The sequence below is a fragment of the Rhinolophus sinicus genome, chromosome 7 (assembly GCF_057876585.1).
Source record: "Rhinolophus sinicus isolate RSI-liver-muscle chromosome 7, RSI-T2T, whole genome shotgun sequence".
Taxonomy (NCBI): domain Eukaryota; kingdom Metazoa; phylum Chordata; class Mammalia; order Chiroptera; family Rhinolophidae; genus Rhinolophus; species Rhinolophus sinicus.
In genome coordinates, this window is record NC_142507.1 from 38,097,645 (window position 1) to 38,124,976 (window position 27,332).

A 27,332-nucleotide genomic window follows, 5' to 3' on the forward strand; every position below is an offset into this window, starting at 1 on the left:
GAAATAACAGCAGCAAAAAGGCAAAGGAACAATGGAGACACCGAGATACCACAAAACAAAAGACAAAATGGATATAGAAAAGCCTCATATATCAATAACCACCCTAAATGTAAATGGACGGAACTCACCAGTAAAAAGGCACAGATTAACAGATTGAATCAAAAAACAAAACCCAACCATATGCTACCTACAAGTGATGCATCTCAGCTACAAGGGCAAATACATAATCAAAGTGAAAGGGTGGAAATTGATACTTCAAGCAAATGATATTCAAAGAAAAGTGGGTGTAGCCATGCTGATGTCAGATGAAATAGAACTCAGGATCAAAAAGGTAATAAGAGACAAAGATGGACATTTCATAATGATATAGGGGATTATACAACAAGAAGACTTAACAGTCATCAATATTTATGCCCCCAATCAGGGAGCACCAAAATATACCAAGCAACTACTAATAGAACTAAAGGGAGAAATTGACCAAAAGACAATTATACTAGGGGACCTAAATACATCATTGACAGCTATGGAATCATCATCCAAACAGAAAATAAGTAAGGAAATATCAGCCCTAAATGCCACATTAGACCAAATGGAAATAATTGACATTTATAGAGCACTTCATCCTACATCACCAGACTATACATTCTTTTCTAGTGTACATGGAACATTCTCAAGGATAGACCATATGATGGGACATAAAACCAACCTCAGCAAATTTAAGAAGATTGAAATTATACCAAGCATATTCTCTGATCACAGGCTTTGAAATTGGAAATCAACTGCAAAAAGAAAGCAGGAAAAACCACAAATATGTGACGATTAAATAATATGCTTTTAAAGAATGACTCGGTCAAAGAAGAAATAGGAGGAGAGATCAAAAGATACATAGAAACAAATGAGAATGAAAATACATACTATCAAAATTATTGTGATGCAGCAAAAGCAGTAATCAGAGGGAAATTTGTATCATTACAGGCCTAGCTCAAGAAAGAAGGAAAATCCCAGATAGACAACCTAAATACACCTTAAAGAACTAGAAAAAGAGGAAAAAATGAAACCCAAAGTCAGCAGAAGGAAGGAAGTAATAAAAACCAGAGCAGAACTAAATAAAATAGAGAACAAAAAGACAACAGAAAAAATTAATGCAACAAAGTGCTTGTTCTTTGAAAAGGTTAATAAAATCGACAACCCCTTGGCTTCACTCACTAAGATAAAAAGAGAAAAGACACAAATAAACAAAATCAGAAATGACAGAGGAGAAGTTACCAGGGATACCAAAGAAATACAGACATTTTTAAAAGAAATTAAAGAAGACACAAAGAAATGGAAAAACATTCTGTGTTCATAGGTTGGAAGAATTAACATAGTTAAAATGGCCATATTACCCAAAGCAATATACAGATTTAATGCAATCCCCATCAAAAATCCCAATAGCATTTTTTTAAAGAAATAGAACAAAAACATCATCAGATTTGTATGGAATCACACAAGTCCCTGAATAGCCAAAGCAATCCTAATAAAAAAGAATAAAGCTGGAGGTATCACACTCCCTGACTGCAGTTTGTACTACAGGTCAACAATAATCAAAACAGCATAGTATTGGCAGAAAAACATACACACAGACCAATAGAATAGATTGAGAACCCAGAAATAAACCCGCATATATATGGACAGATAATTTTTGACAAACAAGTCAAAAATATACAATGGAGAAACAGCAGCCTCTTCAATAAATGGTGCTGCAAAAATTGGAAAGCCATGTGCAAAAGAATGAACCTAGACTGCTATCTGTCACCATGTACCAAAATTAACTCAACATCAATCAAAGACCTAAACATAAGACCTGAAACAATAAACTGTATAGAATAAATCATAGGTATTAAACTTATGGACCTTCGGTTCAAAGAGGATTTTATGAATTTGACCTCAAAGGCAAGGGAAGTAATAGCTAAAATAAATGAATAGGACTATATCAAACTAAACATTTTCTGCACAGCAAAAGAAACCATCAACAAAACAAAGACACAGCAACCAACCGGACGGGAGAAGGTATTTGCAAACAATAAGGGGCTAATATCGAAAATATATAAGAAACTCATACAACTCAATGACGAAAAGATGGGCAATCCAATTAAAAAATGGGCAGAGGACCTGAACAGACACTTCTCCCATAAAGACAAACAAACGGCCAACAGATATATGAAAAAATGCTCAACTTCACTAGCTATTAGGGAAATGCAAATTAAAACCACAATGAGAAATCACCTCACACCTTTTAGAATGGCTATCATCATCAAGACAAATAATAACAAGTGTTGGAGAGGCCATGGAGGAAAAGGAACCCTCATACACTACTGGTGGGAATGCAGACTGGTGCAGCCATTATGGAAAGTAGAGTGAAGGTTCCTCAAGAAATTATGGATAGAATTACCATATGACCCAGAAATCCCTCTCCTGGGTATCTACCCAAAAAATCTGAAAACATTTGACTGTAAAGATACGAGGTCTGACAATTAAGTTCACGAATGCGTCCTAGAAAAAGTGCTACATACCTCATTGCTGAATATCACTATGGTCACCTTTGAAGCACTCCCCTTGGGAAGCTATGCACAGATGCCAGTGCCTTGTCCACCCTTCAAAGCAATTTTGGAACTCTTTTTCTGGAATAGCCATCAGAGATGTCATCTTGTTATCCCTGATGTCCTGAATTTCATCAAAATCTCTTCCTTTCAATATTTCCTTTATCTTTGGGTAAAGAAAGAAGTCACTGGGGGCCAGATCAGGTGAGTAGGGAGGGTGTTCCAATACAGTTATTTGTTTACTGCTAAAAACTGCCTCACAGACAGTGCCATGTGAGCTGGTACATTGTCATGATGCAAGAGCCATGAATTGTTGGCGAAAAGTTAAAGTTGTCTAACTTTTTCATGCAGCCTTTTCAGTAATTCCAAATAGTAAACTTGGTTAACTGTTTGTCCAATTGGTACAAATTCATAATAATCCCTCTGATGTCAAAAAAGATTAGCAACATTGTTGCAACAAATTCATGAACTCAATTGTCAGACCTTGTATATGTATTCCGATGTTCACTGCAACTTTATTTATGGTGGCCAAGACATGGAAACAACAAAGCGTCCTTTGATAGATGACTGGATAAAGAAGATGTGGTATATATACACAATGGAATACTACTGTGCCATTAGAAAAGATGAAATACTGCCATGTGCGACTACATGGATGGATCTTGAGATTATTATACTAAGTGAAATAAGTCAGACAAAAAAAGTCGAGAACTGTATGACTTCACTGATATGTGAGATATAAAACTGAAAGCAAGAAAGGAATAAGACAAACAAATAAAAAAACAAAAACTCATAGACACAGACAACAGTTTAGTGGTTACCAGAGGGTAACGGGGGATGGGCAATGGTAGAAGAACGTAAAGGGAGTGAAATATATGGTGACGGAAGGAGAACTGACTCAGGGTGGTGAGCACACAATGTGATATATAGATGATGTATTACAGATTTGTACACTTGAAACCTATGTAATTTCACTAACCATTGTCACCTCAATAAATTTAATTTAAAAAACTGACCTTTATTTGCATGTTAAAGAAATGTATAAGTACCTTTATTTACCTGCTAAATAAATTTAGAGTTTATCAGTCTAAAAAAAAAGAAAAGAGAAAGAAACTTTAATTCTCTAAAGGCAGAAGGTGAAGGAGAGTGGTAATTAAAGATATAGGATGAAATAAGATGCATCAGTATCTATGCAGAGGAGGCAGGAGTTACAGGAGGGGGCTGCTCTACCTTGAAGAAGAGACTCAGAAACATAGGTGTAAAAGATGTTGGGAGTGAGATAAGGCTCTGAAAACAGGGTCACCACTGAGAGTATGCCTGAATAGTAGTTGATCCCATTTTCAATCATAGGTGCAGAACCACAGAAGCCAGGTTTTAAAAAAACAAGTCTAAAAAAAAAGTCTACAAAACTGTGTCAAGTACCTTAAAAGATATAGGATAACTAATGTAGGCATTGGAGCTTCAGAACAAAGGCTTCTGCCTTGTGATGACATTAGTAGTCTCCTTCCGTCCTCACTATGGCATGAAGCGTCAAACCCTACTTACACTCACTATGGCATGAAGTGTCAAACCCTACTTTCATACACAGAGTTTCCAAGCACAGTTATTGTTCAAATCTTCAAAAATGAATGGATAATGAAGGGTTAGCATATATATATATATTTATTTAAAGCTGCTTACAATAAGGATGACCAAGGTAAATATGTAGAAAAACCAGACCCCCCCATAAAAGAGAGGTAACTTACAGAGCAGAAGAGATCCTTGTATGTTTAGAAAGATTTGTATATTGTAGACTGTATACTGTGAAAATAAACACAAAAGATCTACTAGACATTAAAAATATGATTACATTTTTAAAAATCAGTAGGCTGGAAAATAAGAATCATCCCCAAAATTAAAACAAAAAGACAAAAATGAAAATAAGACGACAAATATGGATACATACAGGATCAATCCAGAAGCCCTATATCTGAAGAGCAAGTTTCTAAAGGGAGAGCTGAGAGAAAAAAGAGTAGAGAAAATTATCGAAGAAATTATGCAGGAATTTCCCCAGTTTCAAAACCTAAATATTTAGATTAAAAGGGCACACCATAATGAATGAAAAAAAGATTTACTCTTAAAAATTACTGTGAAATTTTAGAAGATTAAGAATAAAGAGAAGAAATTGGAATTTTTCAGAGAAAAAGTGTGAGCCGGTTACATGCAAATGAATAAGAATTAGATTTGCATTTGTCTTTTCATCATCATCACTGGAATGTAGTAATCAGTGCCTGATTAAATATAAATATTTAGGGATAAAAAATTAGAGAAATGTAGAATAATGTTATTTTCTGACATGCAAACTTTCCAGAGTTTACCTGCAATGCATGCTTTTGTAAGAAGTTACTTGAGGATACATTGTAGCAAAATAAGCAAGTAAACCAAGACAGGGGCAGACATTAGATCAGGACAATGAGATCAGGACAGCAGTGACTCCTTGTCTCAGAACGACAGCTGCGCAGCAGTTCTTGAGAGCAGTTAGTCTGGAGTGAATAGACATCTCCAGGATGGAAGTCTCAGAAATAAGATGGATTGATCTATAAATATACTGTATGAGACCCTATGGGAAAGACTGGGTATGGTGCAGGCAATTACTGAAGTACATAAAAAGAGAATGAATTCAGTTGAACTTAAAACTCTAGTAATATCTTCCTTGGTGTGGCACAGATGTTGTGACGTTGGTCTTAAGAGAGGAAAGGAAAACATCAGTCCACCACTTAACTCCAAAGGAACAATGTAAGCAGTGTCATAATAATGTAAACTCTCATCTTTAACTGGTAGAGTCTGCCCACAAGCTAATTACAGAATACTTAACACATGTTTCATCTGCTCTGTGATTATATAAAAGACAAACTGTTTCCAACCATGATATCATACAATAGGTAAAGGTCACAGAATGTGAGAGAATTAAAAACTGGGAGAAGAGATGAAAGAAAGATGCGACTGTAACTAAGTTCATTTTTAAAAATATGGTGTGAAGAGTTTCCCTACAGTTGATGAAAAAATAATAAAGATTTAAATCTGAGGCTTGAAGTTACAAAGTTGATAAGGGTTGAACTATGAATAGTCGTAAGCATATTAGGAAGAGACAAGAAAGAAACTGGCTTTGGTTAAGTGACCTAAGTCCTCATTTTGTAGAGAAGAAAGTCAGTAAATAGTGGCCAAAACTGATTTAAAAAACAGTGGGAAAATAAGCAAATTACAGATAATATTTAACCACCTAAAATGCTAAAATTAAACGAAATGTTTAAGTTCTGGAGAGCAGGGCTAGAGGAGGAGACAGTTGCTTTTTATTCTGAGTCTTTTTATTCCAAGCATATAATTTTCTAGCCATTTGGATACAATATTTATAATTTTAAAATTTAAAATAGCTGCAAAAACTTAATATCAGCCATTCAATTTAAAAAAGCCAAAATTACATTTGTCTATTACCTATTGAAAAAATCATTTCTAGGTGTTTAGATGCCAGGCTTCCTTGCAGGGCTAGAAAGTAGGTGAAAATTGAAGATGTAAATAGTCTCCAGAAATAGAAGCTGTGAATAGTCTGCATTTTAATTTGGTTTCAGTCTTGCAAGGACTACATTGAAATTTTGTTCATGAAAGTTCCACCTCTAACTTATGGTTGATATGGCAATCTCTCTTTCTACCTTAAAAAAATTGAAATCCTTACAATGAATTATAACATTTATCAGTTACTTCATATAGATGTTAAGAAAAGCTAATAGGTGATTACATTGGTTAGTACATGTGCAAGAACTGTTCTAAAAGATATTATGTATGTGATTCAAGTAGAAATGTTGTGCATTTTATTCCAAAGTAATAAGTGATTATGACCTTGGAAAAATATGTTCCTGTTGAAGACCCACTTTCCATAGAAGGAAAAATTAGTCTAAACTTTCTTGAAAAATATCCTTTAAAGATGAATGATCTTTCATCGTCATTTGAAAAAAACAGATACATGGAATCTCACAAGTCAATTTAAATTTGTTCTGGAGATAGATCAATATAATGTCCCAAATATGAGACATAAACATAATGAAATGTTTATCCTCACAACACTTTATGCCCAGAGGAAATGACCAAATGGAAACAATCAGTAAGAAATTATGGTGACCTCAGGTTGTTTTGATACTGAGAGTGAACAGAGATTTTGTAGTTGCTGAGTTTGACTTAACATTTTAGATGCTGAAAACTACAATTAAACCTCAAAGTGAAGGATTAAACCTGCCTTTCAGCAATAGCAGCCCCTCTGTAGCCTCTGTTGCCTGAAGACTGAAGCCTAGTTTAGACAAAGTGAGAAGACACAGAGTTCATATTTTTCTCAGATGTATGCACATTTCAGATGTTGATTTGTTTTCTGGGTTTAAATGATCTTCTGGACTCAGTTTATGTAGACATTAATAAGAATGAAGTTGGATGGATTAGTTAAACCCTGCTTAAGAACTATCTTTGAGACTAGGAATCATGCCATGGACCTTATGTAATCAACATTTCCAAAAACTAACAGCACTTCAGTGGCTTGGGGTATCTTGACTTTGTGGTGTTTGGATCTAACTCAGCATTGTTGCTGAGCCTTAGATTGTTGAGACCAGGAATTGAGACAGAAATTATACCAGGGGTTAAAGGCTTCTGACACCGAAACTAAAAACGACTTTGCTTTCCTCTTGCAGCAATGGGCATTTTCTCTGGCATACGTTCAAGGTAAAATCAATAGTTACTATTTAAATATAAAATAATGAATTTAACCATCAGTAACAATCATCTACTGAGAACTTATTATGTACCAGGACTCTGATAGGTGCTGGGGTATATAAGGTGAAGAGGGAGACAAAAATAGGTCCATATGTTGTAGCTTCTCAAAATACCATTGCGTATGCTCATCCTTTCCATTTCTTTTCTTTTTTTTCTTCTTCTTTTTCTTTTTGAATCAACTGGCAAGGAATGTTAAGTAAGAAAGTTATTTCCGACTAAATCTATATAAGAAAAGGATGTCGCATTGAGTGCACTCAATATCTGTTGCTATTAAATAAAAATTACAGAAATTCAGCTGTTAGTATTATAATCTATAATAGCATCTCTTCCATTAAGATAGTCTCCTTAATAACTTGAAATTTATCTTAAGCCACATTTACCTCTACTCTTCTACAAAACATATCCACAAACTGTCAAAAAGACAGAAACAAGCAAATTCAATTAATCTTCCATGTTTAGTATTCTATAAAAAAATGAATGTGAAGGCCTAGAAAGGATAAGCTTAATGCAGTTATGTTTCTCATCAGGTATCACTGATTTGGTCCTTCATATGTATCTGAACAGTACTTACCTCTCTGTGAGAAGGATACTTATCTCTATAATCTAGTAAATCAATGTAATTTTGCAAACTTTATCTCTGTGAGAGTGCAGTGAATGGGCTTTTAAGTTAGACGGAAACCTTTCAAAATATGCATGTGAAACTATGTGTGCTCTGGTTCCAAATAAATCTATTTCATATCTAGTCTCTGGCCAAGAAGATTCTGTCATCATTTATGAACTCTGTGTTTTGCATTCTTTGGTTCTCCTACATGTATTTCTGTCTCCCTCATTTTCCTCTATGTCTGTCACCCATCAGCTACTATCTCCTGTCTGCCCAGTGACTCACAACGTGCAATGTCAGCCTTTGTCTTCCTGTTACTACCCTGGATTTGACTTCAGTCCACAACTTTTCATCCCAAAGTCATGTCCTTTGTGTAAGTAAATGTTTGTAGTATTAATCTAAGAAGCACACTTGAAGTGACTTATTAGTAATTCAAAATATTAACAATTTTAAAATAATATCTATATCTTAAATAAGTTCCTGTGTTTCTTAATCTGAAATAGTATATTGAGAATTTTGAACTACATAGCAATAAAATTGCTTGAAACCCAAAATGGATCTACGGTAATTATTTGTGGAAATGTCCTTTACTCTTCACTGAGTGACTCACCGCTAAGGTGCTTTACATACGATTCCTCCACACTGGGTTATCATGGTGGGATCTATTGGCTAAATAACCTCTTTTACTGTCTACCTTGTTTGTTGGGAGTAATTGATTCTTATTCCAGTCAATTCTACCTCAGAAAGCACACCCTCAGGTGTTAAAGAAGGGCTTTTGTATGTTGTCTTCAGATAGGGAAGTTCCATTCACTAATTCATCCAGCTAAAATGTAATGAGCATCAAGCACTGTTCTAGGTACTGGAATTACAGGTGAACAAGACATGACACCTCTGTTCTGGAAGCTTGCATTTTGATGGAAAGAGAGAGGGAATAAACAAATATGCAAACAAAGTAAATATGTCAGGTAGGAATAAATTTAATGCAGATATTTAAATAGGGCAATTCGATAAAGAGTGAATAAGGAGCTGCTTTAGATTGGGTGAGTAGGGAAGACCGCTCAGAGAGGGCGATATTTAACCTGAGGTCCAACTGACAAAGAGTCAGCCATGGACCCATACTGAAAGGAAGGACATTCAGGACAGAAAGGCAGCATTTTCACATTGTTGGAGGCATGGGTTAAGGAGTCTGACTGCCTGGATTTTGATCCTGATTCTATCACTTACTCTTTGGCAGCCTTGAACAATATTTAACCTCTCAGAGTCTCATGGGTAACCACAATAAGACTATCCATCTCACAGGGTGATTGGGAAAATTAAATAAGAAATATATGCTAAGTGTTTAGAATAGTGTTAGGTACACAGTTAAGGATTTAGCAAATGTTAGCTATTATTATTGTTCTTACAAAGGCCCTAAATCTGGATATTCTTGGTGAGTTAAGATAAATAAAAATGGACAGTGTGTCTAGAACACTCTTGGACAAGTAGAAAATGAGGTTGGAGAAGTGAACAGGATGGATAATGAAGCTTTGTAAAATCAGAGAGTATTTGGATTTTATTTTAGGTATGGTGGAAAGCTATTGTAGGTTATTAATAAGAGGAGGGGCAGTGACAGAGTGAGCTATATTTTTAAATGATCACTCTAGCTACTATGTAGAAAATTAATTGTAGAGGAGATAGCGTGTAGGCAGAGACCAGTTGAAAGGTTATCATATTGGTCCAGGTGAGAGACGATGGTAGTGGTGATGGAGATGGAGACAACTAGATGGATTTGGATTATGTTTCTTTTTGGATAACGTTGATAGATTAGATGTTAGAATGGAAAATAAGAAAGAGGAATTAAAAGAAAATCTTAAATTAGAATCTCAGATAACTTCCAGATTTTTGGCTTACTCAGCTGGACAGATTGTAGTATTATTTACTCAGATGAAATGACTGAGGAATGAATGGATTAGGGGGGAAAAGTTAAAAAATTCAATGTGGGTTATTTTAAGTTGTTCATGACTATTATACATGGCAGTGGAGATGTAGAGAAGATAGTATACAATTCTCAGTAGCAGACACCCCTTTGAAACATAGCTTTGACAGTCTTCAACACATTGATAATTGTGGAAATCAGAGGCTAAGTATTGCCTTAGAGAGGCGACACACCCAGAGAAGAGAAAGCCACAAAGAACATAACTCTGGGGCATCACAATGTTTATAGAACACAGCAAAAGAGCTCATTAAGACACTATAAATGGTATAGAAAAAATAGTGCAGTGTTAAAAAATCTAAAAGAAGAAAGCATTTTGAGAAGGATGAAGTACTGACTTGTAGGACATACCAATGTGATAGAATAAAGATAAATCTAGATAAAATAGATGGATAAAAGATAAAAATCAAAGAAATGACCATGGAATTTGGCAGCCAGAAGTCATTGGAGATCACAAAATCAAATGAGAGTGTTGAGATTAGAAGCTGGGTTGGAGTAGGTTTTGAAGAGTGTACGCTAAAGCAACAGCTAGAAGATTCTTTCAAGAAGGAAGCAGCGAGATGGGGTGGCAAAATATGGGGTTATGGGACATTTTTATTGTGCTGATCTCATTGTTTAAGAAAAGTCTGTTTGCCTTTAGGAATAATCTAGTAGAGAGGGAGAAACTGATGATGTTAAAGAGAGAATAATCAAATAAATGAACCCACGAGTGCATGGTAATTTAATCTATTTAGTATCCATGAATAACTGCCTCTTTTTTTATGTGATTTTTTTTTGTCTCTGTTCTTACTTCCACAATTTCCCAGGGAATTTCCTAGGAAATATTCTTTGTGTAGTGTATTTCATCAAGGGTAGAATGCTGAGGTGGGTGTTAGGAGATCTGGTTTCTGATCTACTAAGCCATGATATTAAGTCATCATATAATATTGGATAGTGTACTTATTCTGTGATAGTTTCCTCATCTATAAGATAGATGGTCTGAAGATGGACATTTTTGTTATTCTAAGAAAACATTGAATGGATAGGGGATCAATATACTTTTATGTGCTGATGGGGAGAAGGTGATATTTGTGGTTGTGGTAAAACAAAAACACACACTGTCAGGATGACATATATGATCATGGTCATCATCATTATCTACCCTTATTCTCAGGAAGCAAAAAACAGGAAAAGGCTCTCAATGTTAATTTCATGCCAGTAGAAGTTTCTCTTGTAAGTAGTTCTTGGATTCCTAAGCTAAAATTCATCTTGTCAAATGAAATCAGTAAAATTAAAGTTGCAGGAATTTACAAAAACTGTGGGCTTTTCTAGTTTTAATTTTATGAATCTTGTGTGAAGTAAACTCAGATTCTGATGGAGTGCAAAAATTGTAAATATAACATAAAATGATAAAAATCATTTCTATTTCTTACTCCCCCAAAACTAGCTTTTGCTCAAATAAATAATTATCTTTCTCACTTCACTCTGACTTTCTGTAAGGACAAAGGAAATCAGACAGAAAGGATAATTTTCCCAAATGCCTGGAAGACAAATGTTTCTGTAAGAGTAGATGGCAAAGAACGAAATTAAGAGTTTTGCTTCATTGATTTTCTCCTGCTATGCTCTTCTGTCTGCAGAAAGACACATGAAAATATTAGCATTTTATAATATATTGCATCTGTATATTCAGAAAATATACTGAATAGGTAGTTGAGGAATGTGACCATTTTATTTCTCTGATGCCTTTTAGACATTAAATTTTGTAAGATCAGCTACAATCCATATTTATCAATTTGTAGCTCAGGAAAAGATGTCATTTGGAATTCATCAGGAAAATCAGTTGTTTGGATCAATGAAGCATAACAAAATCTGTCTTTTGTTTATTTCTTTAATATATAATTGTACTTTGTAATGGCCCAGACTAACAGCTTCTGGTTTGAGTCCTAAGGCCATTCACATATAAGTAAATTAAATGGAGTACTAAATATGTTTATGACAGAATGTCATTCCTTTTTACTTAAGGCCATTGGAGAACTCATGTAGCAGGAAGTAGATACGATTTCATCTTTAAAGTCTGTTAAGGCTACTTAAAATAAGTTTATCTCTACCACACATTTGATAGTAATATCTATTTCTATTATTTAAACTTTTATTTGCACAGCTAATCTTACCAACTATAGTACTGAGGGAAACATGGTGAGAAGGATGAACATAATAGATGCTATACTGGATGGGGCACTAGAATGAGTTTTCAGTGGGTATTTGGTAAATGGGATCAAGAATAATATGTGTGTAAATACTATTTTCCATAATTATCACAACTTTACCCTTAATTTATTTTAAAAACTGCCTCAAATTTTTTTGAGATAAAGTTTATATTATGAATATATCTTCAAGGACAAGCCTATTTAACATCCAGACTGAAAGAAGCAGAATTATATTATGAAATCCCAAATAATTTGCCCATTTATGCTTGCCTCTATAAACATAGGGTTTATATCCTTAAAAGGCTTATTCTTTAATTGTAATCTAGGAAAATGTAGGACATAAAAAAGATAAATGATAAATCAATTTATAGTAAAATATATAATTACCCATAAATGTGCTAAAATAACTAGGGTTCCAGGGTTCCAGAAAAATGAGTCATCATCAAGTACATGGACATTAGAGAAACTGTGTATTCTCTAATGTAGATTCTATATTACAATCTAGTATTTTAGGGAGAATGGAACTGTCTTTGGTAAATGACTCATTTGAAGATCTTTTCAAATCAATTTGAGGCAGTGTTCTTGTAAATTTCCCCTATTATATTTCCAAGTTAAATCTCGTGTCTCTCCACCTCAGGCACACAGTTTGACTTTTCTGTGAATTCCACTAACACTGAGACTTTCAGTGTTTCTTTATTTGAGTGCTAAATAGAACCAAATACCAGGTGTTTTGGAATAAAATACTGTCTTGTCATTGAAGATAGAACAGATAGCAACAAAAATAAAGGTGACAAATCTTTCCCGAAAGATTTTTGGTTTTGTAAAAAATATAGGTGTTTTATATTTGACATACACTGATTTATTTCTTGAAAGCAACATAAAACATTTTAATTTAAAAATATTTGCTCTCTCAAAGACTCTGTAGACATTAATTTTTACTTATTATGTTTCAGATCTTTTATGATTGTCTAAAAAGATTCAGCTGGAACAAGAAACTGGTGGTCCTTGACCTCTCAGAGCAAGGACAACTTGTCTGTAAGGGGTTGGTAAAGATGAGAAAAAAAGGCAAATTGGCATGTTCAATGTTTGGGAGACCATGCAAGGGAGTCCAACCATGTTAAGGAACAATCAGAGAAGGTCTGCGGGAAAGTTGGTATATGGTATGTAACAAGAAAAATAGTTAGAATTTGGATAGCTGAAGTGGGAGGAAGAGTGTTCTATGAAAAGGGAGAGGCATTTCAAAGTCCAGGAGGTAAAGAAAGCATACACACAATGGAGGAACTGAAAGATTAGAATGGCTAAAGTTTAGAGAGAGTGAGAATGACAGAAAATGGCTAGAGAATTAGTGAGAATCCATGTCATCAAGACAAACCATGTAAGCCTATTTGGATTTAATTTTAAAGGAAAATCACTTAAATACAAGTGTAATATGCTTAGATTTGCATTTGGAAAAGATTACTCTAAATATTTAGTGTGGTGGAGAGGAAATTACTTCAGGTAAAGAGAGTGGTTAGGAGGCCATTGCAGTAATTCAATTGAGAGATGATGAAATGTGCTCTGGATTAGGGTGGTGGATATAAGAAGGCAGAAAAGGTGGTTTTGAGAGCTTGGTGAAGGGTGGGGGCGATGTGGTGATTGCATGTGAGCAAAGTTCAGGGAAGAATTAAAAATGACTTTCTGGATTCTTTTTACAGCAATTGGGTTCCGTTTACTGAATTAAACTTATTGAGTAAAGTTTAATGGCTACCTCAATCAGTTTAATTCAGTAAAAGACATTCCTCTCTTATTGTATGTCCCCAACAAAAGACATCATTTGTGGGAAAGAAATGTCAGTCTTTGAACTCAGAAGGACTTGGGTTTAAAGTTGTTGCCTCCAACATGTACCTTTGGCAAATTACTTTAAACTGTCTGAGCAATCTGTCTTTGATAAATTGCCGATGATAATGCCTAACTCAGAGTTCTTGCAGGGATGAGAACACATGTAGAAGAGCTGGCCTAGTGCTTGCGGAGCAGTAAGGCTGTCGACATTGCTGTAGTTATCTACATATGTGTTTGTTGTCCTCACCAAAATGCAAGCTTCTTGACAGTAGAAGGAGACTGTCTACTACTCAACTTTGTATCCTCAAATACCTGGCAAAGTGCCAGCATACACTGGTGGCCTCATTAAATACATAGTATTTGTTGAATGTGCAAATATGACTATTAGCACATAGACAATTTGTTTTCCCTTTTAAAACGAATTTGGCATAAACATGGTAAAGACAAGTTTCATTAGTTGTGACCTCAAGTTTTGAATGCTACTGATACTTGTGTTAAATGTGAAGCCTCAAAACTGTGCTAATGGAGAGATTCATCCTGTACTTCACTATATGGCACCAAACCATTACCCTAAGGTAGAAGCAAGAAGAGGCACTGGGGGATAGAGAACTGGAAAATTGGAAAGTCTGATTAGAATCTCCATTAATATCTATTGGTAATCTCAGGGGGTGTCCAAGAGCTTTAACCGTGCTTTTTTCAGTCAAATTCTCACATGCATATAATTATATTTTGCATGTCTAGGAATATGATATGATTTAATTAAGCACAGGGGACTTTATTCTATTCGGTCTCTCATAAGAGAAAACTAAGCACTTAGTAAAGAGCATTACTGTATCTGGTTCAGGCCACTGAGGTGCATTGCTGTTGAAGCATTTTTTTTCTAATTTCTATTTTCTCCAAAACATTCCCTCGTAGAAATGAACTGAACGGTGCCCTAGTAGTCTCAATGACTTGTGATTCCTTCAGCACCTTCTCTGCTATGTGGGAGTAACTTAGACCTTGCAGGCAAAGGGGCTAGTTTGTCTTTTAATATCTTAAAATTCATGTGAGGTACACTGTGACATTTTCCCTAAAAGCTAATCCACTGAAAAGGTGCCTGGAAATGCATTCATCATTGTTGCAATTTTATTTTCTTTCCCCAATCCATTTCTACTGTCTGTTAATTGGTTGTGTGTATTGAGAGGCTTTTATGAAGAGTGAAGATGTCACTGATGAATGAGCCTTCTTGCTCCTGTTACTGTATTGCTGTTACCATAATTGCCCAATGTCCCACTCTAGATCTGAGTAGCATAGCAACTATATTTTAGACCCTTTTGGAACATTGACCCCTGATACTTTTTTTTTTACATTTCCTGATAATGGTCCTGATGTTGATTAACATGTATTTTCTGAGTCCATGTATTGTGACATTTTGATGTTTTGGGCCCTTACTTATGAGCTAATAGTCGGCATGGAGTTAAAAGGGTTCACAAAGATAATTTGGTCTTATCTGTACCAATTCCCAGGAAGTGTAAATACTGAGTAAAATGTTAATCAAACTATTTTTCCATATAATTCGGCACTGTTTTCCATATCATTTGGCATTGCTGACTATTCGCAAAATATACGAATGAAGTTTTCATTGAAATTCCTTAAAAACACAACCTAGGCAAATGCAGTTGTGCTACTCACTCAGCTTTTTCATGCAGTCACGAAGTCTGCTTTCCAAGCTAAGCACCCTTTGATGCAGTTCCTCGTAATCATAGGCTCCGATTTCCTCCTGAATCCCTGTGAGGACGGCAGACAGGTTCCGGATTTCCTCCTTGAATTGGGTGATTAACTTGGCATCGGTTTTGTACTGTTCCAGCACAGGGATCAAGGGCAGGAGCTCGTCCATCTTCTCTTTCAGCTCCTGTGAAAAGCAGCCGATTTTTCCTGAGAGTCACTTAAACAGATGAAGCAGCTCTGTTCTTTTTAGTTCGATACTTAAAGGAGATTATTAAAACAGGTTCAAAATTCCTTATTGATTTTGGTTGAAATTAGGTATTTTGTGAGAATGTAAGTAGCCACATGATCATTACTAGTAAATCCACTTATCTCAGCTTTTCAATACAAGAACCCTTTCTTTAAATGGTTACAGTCTTTTCTATGAAACAAATTGATCCTTACCATAATTACAAAGGCTTCCTATGGTAGCAATGATGCCTTTAGGTGTTACCTCACTTCTTGGTAACATTTTATAATATAAAGTGAACAGTCCATTAATTAGTTAGGAAATAGAAGCAGAGTCCGTGTGCTAATGATGAATTGTTAGAAATAGGTCAGATATCCTAAGCCTGTTTATTAACATCTAGTTACTCATTTACTGATTATCTATGATTATAGGGGTACTTACAGGGAATTTTGGATCCTGGAACAGCTTTTGCCTAACAGAATTTCTCCAGTCATGGCCTCCCACCATGCTATACTTCCCTTATGCCCAGGTACCTCTCATTTTTTCAGTATCCACCTTAGCACAGCACCATTAGGTCAGTCGGCAGGCGTAAGAAGCCCTGGAAAGCTACTCCAAGCTCAAAGGAATGCATGTGGCTCTTTACCACTTGTCATTAGTAGCCACATCGTGACTCCATTTGCCTTCACCTAGATAGAGCTTGGTGCAAAAGCAATTGTGGTTTTTGCAATTATTTTTAACTTTTTAAACCGCAATTACTCTTGCACCAACTTAACAATTTAGAGCTCTTTATGTAAGGCAGAATTGCTTGCCCATTTGGTGAATTAACTCTTTCCAGGATCGAGGTGCTCATAATTTACGTAACAAAAGAGAGTTGCCCAGTTCCATAGTTGTTTGAAATTGAAATGTCGATTTTTATCTAGAGAAGAAGAAGCATATTTTGCCCCAGTATCCCTCTCTCTTAGCATCATGGGACAGAGCCACACCTGCAGTTTCACTTTCTAGACGTGTCACCTTCTCTTCTCTTCCTTTAACTTGGTGGTGGTGGTCAATGAACATATTTCCTGGGCTTGATTCAGTTGTGAGTTTATTGCCGATGATCTTGTTTATGGAAGGAGCTGTCATTGTTACGATCACTTGAGAATAATCCCTAGGTGCTGTCAGAACCATGCTGTACACTAACTAATTTAAGGAGCTGAAAATTGCATTTTAAAATTACATTGAGAAGATGTTATTACTATAAATGTATTAAAATACCAGGTGCTCCCATTGCTGCCCTGATTTATGGGCTGATGTTTCTTGTGGGGAAATTTCTACTTGCTCGTATGCTTGGAATTCTTTACTTTGTGTGTATGTCCATGTTGAGTGGGAGGGGACGGAGTCTTTATAATGAGAAAGATTCATAAATATGCCAAAAGGCAGAATTGCAGAGCTTTGCTCATTTTGGTGGCTCATTTGAAATAAACTTATTAGTTTGAGCACCTTGTGGCATCCCTAAAGGAAGGCACAATTGCTTTATTAGGATTTTAATGAGACGATTTAGTTCTGTTGGTACCGTTTGCTGCATATTATAGCAACTGTTACAATAAAGAGTTTTGCGTTTCAGTATGGGAATATTGAAAATAGAACAATACAGTGTGACAATTTTGGTGGCATTTTCCTCGTGAAGTGAAAAAAAAAAAGGTATTTGTGTATTTGGATCTTTTCCAATATTCGTAGTTTGATTATTGGCAGTCAATTTTGACACTTGTGAGAGAACAATGGAAAGTTCAACCAGTGTACCTACCAAATTCTTAAAAGGGTAAAACAGAATAGCAGAGATCTGTGTTTACCAATCCTGTCTAGAATTTCACTTTCTACTATGTTGCTCTTACAGCAAAGGTTGTAGCTAGACTATCTTGCCCAACCATAATCTTTTCATATAAGAATGAGAGGCTGAAGTGTGATGACCAGAATAAGCTTTTTATCTAAAAGAATGTAGGAGACGAAACCTTAGTGTTTTTGATAAGTTGAAAATGCTATACCAGAGGAGGAGTTTTTTTCCAATTTAAAAGTATTCTTTGATGTTAAACTTACTTTTGGGATGTTCCATTTCTTCCTCTCAAATATGGCACCTCAGCACCGAGAGCAAAATCTGACTTATCGCAGAAGGACACAGCGAATAAATAAATTCAACAAACATATATTGATCATTTAATTATTGTTCTTAAATTTAATTCAGAGAGCTCTAGTCTACGTAGAGAGCAGTGTAACGTTGATATTAGGAGGCTTAACTCAGGAGCTGGACATACATGTTCGATATATGACCCTGGACAAATTCTTCAACTTCATTGTGCATCATTTTCTTCACCTGAATAATAGGGATAAAAATGGTGCCTGCCTGATAAGATTGTTATGAGGATTAAATTAGTTACTATATAATGAATTTAAAGTACTTGGAACTAGGTGTTCAATATGTGTAATTCTTCAGAAAAATATTATCATTATTGCAATTTGGATTTTGATACATCACTTCAGTACCTACTTGGATTACATTAGGAAAATAAAAATCATTAGGTCATATGGTGCTGAAAATTAAATTTATTTATTGGTAGCCTGGCTGCTGCTATACAAGCTCACAGAATAGGCAAATTATTTCTTGTGTTTCTCTGAGCTTTGTATCCTTCTGTGTTTTTGTTTCCTGTCCTCTTCCAAGAGTTCCCATATATGCATATGTGTCATCATGTGTCCCCTGCCCTGCCAGCCCTGGCACCCTCATGCTGTCCCTTGGCATCACAGAGTTCTACATTGTCTATCGGAGCTTGGATGATTTCACTCTGCACCAGACACCCTGAGCTCCTCTCCTTCTGTCCCTCTTCCTTTCTGGAATGTTCTGTATGTACTGTAAGTGCCAGCTTACCATTTCCTGCTTAGTTGATGATCTCAGCTTCGGGCTAACGTTGCTGCTCTATAGTCTACACACTAACCCTGACCATTGAAAATTGTCATTGAAAACCTTTCCGTTTTCCTGATCTCCTCTGTGATTTAATTTTTTTGAGGGGTCGGGGTGGGCACTAGTCCAACATGGTTTTCTTGAATATTGCTGAATCTGTAACTCTTGCCCTGATCTTCTCTAAACAAAATTCAGCATAGTTAATTACTCTCCTCTTTGTGATGTTAAGTAATGTTTATGCCTCTGTTTACTATCCATTTTACTACCTGCCTGTTGTCTTTCACAGAAGAGAGATTATATATTATTTATCCAGCAGAGGGCTCAACACTGCCTTGCACATAGTAAGTGCTCAATAAATGTTGGTTAAAATTAATTTATTTGCCCCTCAGCCTTATATTCTTCTCTGTTTACTGACCCCCCCCATAAATTCTCTGTTCTTCCAGTTCACTCATTCTCTTATTTCCAATAATCTTTACATTTATTGTATTTTCTAGGCCTTGCTGTAATTTGTTCTAATTTCTTATTCTCCTGGCTTTGCTTACGTCTCTTTATCAACTTAAACCTCATGATTCATTACTTTAGCCCCATCTCTTGTCAATACCCTCAACTTTCTTACCCTCTTGTCCTTTTGGGTAAAACTTAAAAACTTGTTCAGTGCAAGACTATTTTCTGTATCTATCTACTCAGGATCCTGAGCCCCACTGAAGAAAATTACAAAACCATGAAAATTTCTGCCATTTTAAAATAAGCCATACAGAGATGCTGTTGCATGTCCCCAACTAGCTCCCTGCCCATCACAATTATGTGTGAAAAGCACTTCCAATGCTTGACCAAGAGCTTGAATTCAGACCCACCCCCTCACCATCAGCAGTGAATCTCACTTCCTAATTGACAGGGGAAAATGCGGTTATTATATTTATAAAACCATGGTGTATTTTATAAACTATGTGCTATGTCTTTGCAAAGTAGACTATTTCTTTTTAACAGTGGTTCAGATGGCATTATCAGAGTCAGATTTTATTTTAATCCATGACACTGTCATGCATAGTTAATAAAAGTCCACATAGTGTGCTTAAAAGGACCATTTGTCCATTTTCAGTGTTTCTAAATAATTGCCAACAGACAACTTAAAGTCTAAAAAAGGACTATTTGTATCAACTTATGAAACCAACTCCTTTCTACGTGTTATTAATAATGATATCATTGTCTCCTTTAATTTATTTTCTCTCTATTTCTTGTATTGGCAGGGCATAAAATCATCAGGAAACACTTTGATAAATTTAATTATTAGTTTCCCTTTAGATTTCCCTTTGATATAGGTATGGAAGTGCCTGTAAATCTATCCAGAAACTCCACCTAGCTCTAGAAGGATAAGACTCTTTTTATAGCAAGTCTTCTATGCATCCCTACCAGCTAGTGGTCAGTTTCAGTGGAGAGATGATTGACATTACCCGTTAGCCTTTAACCTTGCACATATGGGCTAGCACAGTTATTTCTAGCTGAGTGCCAGGCTGGCACTTGCACTTAGTGTCTCATTTGGATTGACAAGATTGCAGAAGTCAAACCTACTTGAAAATGCTTGGTCATTAGTGTCTTCCGATCATCTTCAATCTGCCGAAACTTGGCCTTCAGCCCTTTCATCTGGGTTTCCATTTTTAGAACGTATTGGAAATCTCTCTGAGTTCTCAAGTTTAAGACTTCAATAGACTGGGACATGTTCTGAACCTGTTAAACAGGAACATTGGCTATAAATTATTGTCTGTTGATAGGTATAAAACAGTCACTACTGAAATAACAAAATGACATTAAAAAGAACTGGAAATACCAAATCCATAATTGCATTTCCACATGACATATTTGCAGAAGGACAGTGCTTCATGAGAAACATTTAAAAAAATTCAGCAAGAGAAAATTATACCTTAGCAGGAAATAATATGGACATTCTAACATTAGAAATGACTGAATATAAATATAAATGAGAATTTAATATGTCAAAAAAATAAATTTAAAAAAATAGAATTTTTATTCCAGGGCTTTGTAAGCTTATAATGCTTCCATCTGTTAAATGTTAAAATAAGTTGTTTCTATCAGTACTAAATCTGACTTTTTCAAAATCTGGGATGTGTAGCCATTGTGGATGGCAGTGAAGTGTCCAACAGACCTAGAATGCATTCATTCATTCCAGTACAGTTACTTCAAGCTACACTGGAAGTGTTCCTAGGGATGAGCCTGGATTGATCTAATGAGTGGTGGTAGTGCTGGAACTCCTCCTTACTGGCAGAGCTGGTGCTCAGGAGACCTGGAAAATGGCAAGCATATCAAGTGTTTGGTAGACAGGCAGTAAACACATGTTAAGCTTATGGCACCATCCCAGGTTCACTGAGCCCCAGGCTATTTAGAAGTAGGAAATAGGTGACCTATAAAGCATGTAGAAAAGAGGAAAGAATGGCTGCTCTAATTGTTGGGGCCGCAAAATTCTGAAAACAAAGTGAAAGCCACTAATAGGAGAACTGTTAAATGAATTGAAAAATGGAATGTGAATAAACAGTTTTAAAGAATAAGAGAGATCTTCATACCTTTGGTACTCAAAATATTGTCTGTGGAGCAACAACTTTGGAACCCACCTGGGAGCTTGTCAGAAATGTAGAATTTTGGGCCCCTCTCCCACATCTACTGAATTAGAACCTGCATTTTATCAAGATCCCCAGTGATTCCTTTGTCTATTAAATATCGAGAAGCACTGCTCAACATGGAGGGATTTCCATGAGAAAATCAAAAACAAACATAAAAATATATAATTTGGTTTTTTTATTCTGAATCAAATTCTCTCTCTCTCTCTCTCTCTCTCTCTCTCTCTCTCTCTCAGATGCACACACAGATGCACAGAAATGCACACATGTAAAAGAAAATGGAATACATAATCAAAACATAGAGAAAGGTATGGAAGATTTAGAAAGATATATGTTAGGTTGTTAACACTAGTTTTCTGGTGGGAGGAGAGGTGTGGGTGTGAAGAGAAGTAACAAAATAAATATTGTAGAAAGAGGTCCTGGTAAACATGTGTAAACCCATCTGCATAAATGCATACATTAAATCATAGACACCAAAAAAATGGTGGTGGGATTTTGGGTGAGCTTTACTTTGTTTCATATATTTTTATATGTTATTCAATTTATTTTTAATAAACATGTATTATTTATGTAATAAATAAAAAGTTATTTCATTGAAAAGTTTTTGAGTTATAAATAAGGAAAAGATGATTTGTTTAGAGACAAATTTTTGTCATCAGGTAAAGTCACAAAGTTTAGTGGACCAGCCAGCTCTAAAGAGCCTATTGTTGGTAACATGCCTTAGAATTCGCACTTTCAAAAAAGGCAGTGAATATTTCTATGTGAAACATGAGCTAAATGTGCTTGTAAAATTTTATTTAAATTATTACAATTTTACATTAGACGATCTAGGATTTTTATGTAGATGGTCATAATATTCACCACTAAATAAAGTTTATTCTTTTCTGTTCAAAAAAAAAGGCAGTGAATTCTCCTGCCTTGGCTTGCCTCAGATCCTCTACTTTTCTTGTCAGAAAAGGTAAGGTTTTCCTGTTTCTTTTTCTACTGTTTTGGTCCATAGTCCTGCCCTTTATGAGTCCTGTCTTTTCAGAACATACAGTTACAGTCTAGCTTATATTAAAACTAATTGTTTAATGTGTGTGTTGGGTATGAGCAGAGAAGTGGCTGCCCTTCTGTGAGCTTCATGAGGTTAGAAGTTGTGTCTTATTCATATCTTCTATGTATTTCCAAGGCCTTGCACAGAACCAGTCACAAAATAATTGCTCAATAAATATCTATTGGGTAAACTTATCTTAGGCTTCCAATGGTAGTAATGGGTAATTTGTATTTTAATATTTTAAGGAAAGTTTCCTCCTCCTTTCCTTGGTTGGGCTACAGCATTACATGACTCCCAAATATTTATTAATTTACTATCACTCCTACATTCAGAAAGCTTCGTTTTTAAAAATCTTTAGTGTAGCACAAAATTACTGAGACATTGAAAGCATGGCAACTGCATCTTGGATAAATGTAATGCTTTAAAAATAATTTTCAGCTTCATTATGATCATGCATGAATAAAGAAAAGCGATTTGTGTAAAGAAGCTATACATTTGAATATGGCATCTATCTATGAAGACACCATCATGGGCATGGCTTATGTATTCCTAGGAATTCTATGTACGAAGGCAGAGTCTGTACAATTAGAAAATGAGGGGCAAGTGAGATAGTCTGGATCAAGTTAAAACAGCCTCTCTTTTATTTCGCCTCTGACTTATCCTACCAAGTTAATTTTCAACTTTATTTGTGTTGTGGGAAAATGCACTGAGAGAACTTGCTGAGTCTTGATTGTGACCTATATTGCAGAATCATGTATAATTATAAGAGCTGCATTCGGTGTAATGGCTATAGATAGAGCTATCTAAATGGAAAGGACTTGGCTCTGGGCTGCCTTTTGTTTTTGCCGCTGGCTGTACCTAGGACTGTTTAGTTTCCCACTGCTTACGGAGACCCTTGAGACTCAGTTTACTGACGACACCAGAGACTGGATCCCTGTGATCACACTGCAGGAAGAAGACCCATCTGCTGTGTTTTTTCTTTTGGCCTGCTTGTCTCTGATGTTCACACTCATTCATAATTAGTGTGGAAGCTACTTGAAAAAAAAGTCCAGCAGTTCAATATGTTTAGATAGCCTTGGGGTTAACAAAAATAAACAGATTTCTTTACTGTAGGGCTTTGCAAAATCTTTAGTATGAAACTGTGTGGTAGAAATCTTCAAGAGTGAAGTATGATGTACAGTACAGTTTTTCTTAAAATTATTTTATTGCTGAGAATGTCGCTGGCATCCTAGTCCAAACATCACACTTTAGGAAATACTGACCTAGACAATGCAAAACATCTTTAGCTGTACAGAGAACCTACTCGTTCATCTTTGATAAACACTTTTTTAAATGAACAATTTTAGTTTGGGCATACTAAGCCCTGAAATATTGTGAAACCAATTATAATTTTCCCAATATTTAGTGATATAAATACTTTGTTTGACAGACCATCACCTAAATGAGTGTGGGTACCACCAGTGGCATTCTGGATGACACTTGCATGGTGTTGAGAAAATGCAAAACTGATCTGGTATAGCTCTATAATCTACTAATTGAGCTCATTAATAGTTTTTTTTTTTTTTTTTTTTTTAACCTCAAAACCACCAGTTTCCTTTTACATAAACTTAGAAAGATAACTACTTCTGCTGTGAGGATTGAATGGAGTGGATACAAATATAATAAGTGGGAACTATTGTTACTAATGTTATTCCTATTAACAATATTCCCTTATTATATGACTAAACCAGTCCTTTGGTTAGCGGTGAATGTAATGGTCATGCCTCTGTTTGCCGTCTGTTACCTTGAATATGTGTGGAGCTATAGAGAAGTCAGCAAGGGACTAGCTCAGTCTGAATAAGGAATGCTTGTCTCAGATATCTTTTCTTTGGCTACAGCAGTAAACCAGTGCTACTTCCTTTGGGCCACTCTAAATAGTGCACACAATTTACTATTATTCTTCTGTTGGCATAACTTTACCAAATGGTAAATTTGATAAATTTAACTTGTGGTGACCTTGATTTTGTTAATAATTGTGTTGTTGTTTTTTTTGTCATTTAGGTATTGATGAATTTTTAAAGGTGTGATTTTTCTCAAATTTCTTTAATACATTAAACAAATTGCATATTGGACGGACTGGTCATATAAATTTCAATGATGGTTTATACCAGCCCCCTTCCTTGTACTTTTTTGCCTTAGTCATCCTTCACTAATTCCTGGTTTTATCATAGCTCTGGAATACATTGCCCTTTGGACCTGTTAGAGGGTATTATCTGCTTCCTGACATTGAGACTTTATCTGAATTTTATTTATTCTGATTTTTGAAGAAATGTCTGAGTCTATGTATGTATGTGTGTATGCAATGCGATACCGAAAAATGGTAACACTAAGGTTATGGTGTCTAAGAAAATGTTTCTGTCACCACAATTGACATAGAAAAAAGTATTTTTGCATAGAAGATTGGAGCAAAAAAAATGGTAATCTGAGGAGAAATATATTTTAATAGGAAAGCAAAATTGGATTAAAAGAGTAAATCTTTTTACCAATATAATTAATTTTCCTAGTAACAAAACAGTATTAAACTACATATTTGAGATTTTTTTCATAGAAATAAAGAAAATCAAGATCGAATACAATACTCAACACTAATCATAGTTCATATGTCATGTTTTCTAACAGTTAAGAGGCACATGAGCTAGAGTCATTAACTTGAATGAAATGACATTTGCTCTTGTCTGGAGGACAGATATTAAAGGAACAGGGAAGATGGGACCTTATCATAAAAAGAGAATTAAGAGAAAGCCAGTATATGATGATAGCTCTGAGGAGAGGGGGCAGAAAAAGAGACTAATCATCTTAGTATAAAAACATGAAAAAAAGTCTTTTTAAAGTCTTAGGATATCAAAAGATTTCCAAATAATGTACACAGAGGAAACTTATTTTCATATATGGTAGTAGAAGAAAGTTACTGTGGCCAGGCTTGGAATTGCATTAACTAGGACTGTCTGTTAATAAATTTGATGCTTTCATTTTTCTAGCTTCTCTTAATTTTCTGTAAAAAGTTCCCATTCAGTGCCATAGTTGTGAGGATGGCCATAGAAAGGATATTGCACAGAGTGAACTGTTGAGCAAGACGTCCTCTAAAAGCACATACTATCTAATTTATGTTATTATCCCTGATGGTATTTAAAATTCAAACATGTTGTCATCCTTGTATCAGTCTGGCCACCCCAGCCCAATGCAATAAAAGTCTCAATGAGGATAATTGAAAGAACCATTCATTGTTTTGTTTGTTTGTTTGTTTGTTTTTCTCCCTAAACTAAACATAAATAACCTTTCCTGGGTTGACTTTTATCTGTAGAAGAGAATAAATCAAGGGCATTCTGCATTTGATTGTTATGGATTCAGTTTAAGTAAATTATATGGAGAGAATGCTATTGAATGAAACTGAAGAGCTTAATGTTCAAAGGAATGACTTAGAGAATGATGATCCTTGGAATTATTCATCATCTGTCCAGATAGCTTGCATATTGCATGCCATTATTTTAACTTCTTTGCAAGGCTGATAATGGGATCCAAAAGTATGAGCTCAAGGAGCCTCGTGTGATCCTGGCAGTTAAGGCTAAATTTCTGGCATTGGAATAAAACTTCTCGCTTTTATTTTTCTGAAGGAGACACTGACTGGACATTAAGATATATGATAGAGTCAGTTGTAAGAAGTCAAGGTTGGGATAAGTGAAAAGTCATATAAATAGAATAGCGCAGGAAGCTTGAGGTACTCCTTTCAAGGAAGAGGGAGAAGTTTAAGAAGGGGGACAAAAATTGGAATGACTGTCCTCAGCATTACCTGCCTTCCTCTATTTCCTTTTCAAAGAATGGTAGATTTCAATAAAAACATGCACAGGGGACACAGGACACCTACCTTTTCCAGCAGCTGGCGAAGCTGCCTGCTCTTGGCGTCCCGGGAACACAGGTTTTGTTCCGGTGCAACCACTGTGCAAATGCATCGCCCATCAGGATCCTGTGCTGAGCTGTACACTTGCCACCCTTCTTTGGGACTAATCTGAGTCTGAGGAAACCAATGGCAGACACACAGAACACACACAAAACACATATGGCAAAGAGATTGTAAGTATGTAGCATTTTAAAAAAGCATCTATTTTGATAAAGTTTGTTAAAAAGCGAGCAGGTTACATAGGCAGTTGCACCTTTCTTATCAATTCCCAGAAGGAGAATCTTTCTGCTATTTTAGGTTCTATATCATTAACTGTTTATTAATCCTACACCACCTCCTAATGCATTTTGTTACATTCGGACATATTCATGCAATTCGAGAAGCATCTGATAACCCCTTAGATACATATGACCAATCTTTCTATACATAATCTGTTAGCTTGTCTTTTTCAACAGTAAATGGCAATTAGTAGTATATTTTTTTCTGATTATTATTCATGTGTGATATTCTGAAGCAAAGCCCTGTCCCAAAGAGCTTCCTAGGTATTGAAGGGCCAATTATTAATTGGAAAGGTATCAAATGAGAATATAGGGTAAAAATAATTAGATCTGCATTGTTTTAGAAAGGATGCCGAGGTATCAAATGAGAATATAGGGTAAAAATAATTAGATCTGCATTGTTTTGGAAAGGATGCTGAGTCCCAGAGGAGCTAGAAAGAGTATTTGGCATAATCTGCCAAATTGATCCTCCCAAATTACTTCTTTGCACTAATCACCCCACCTCCCTAGAATCCTAGCTTAAAGTGGCATTCCATTTCTACTGCACTCTACCTCCTATTATGTTTTTAGCTTTGCTTCCTGTATCTTCCTGCAGGAAACTTCTCTACAACCAAATTGATCTATGTATATCCTGAAAGCATGCCT

At 35.5% G+C, this 27,332-nt stretch overlaps 1 protein-coding gene across 3 annotated transcripts in view; it reads right to left on the reverse strand.

Moving 5' to 3' along the window:
* The window catches only part of OLFM3 (olfactomedin 3), a 181,122-nt gene that overhangs the window by 8,140 nt on the left and 145,650 nt on the right, over positions 1-27,332 (reverse strand). For all 3 annotated transcript variants that reach the window (XM_019753730.3, XM_019753729.3, XM_074318686.2), the window contains exons 2-4: positions 26,377-26,523; positions 20,379-20,534; positions 15,619-15,838 (exon numbers count right to left, since the gene is read on the reverse strand). In XM_019753730.3, the coding sequence (XP_019609289.1) occupies positions 15,619-15,838; positions 20,379-20,534; positions 26,377-26,523 (523 nt within the window). The remainder of the gene's footprint in view (positions 1-15,618; positions 15,839-20,378; positions 20,535-26,376; positions 26,524-27,332) is intronic.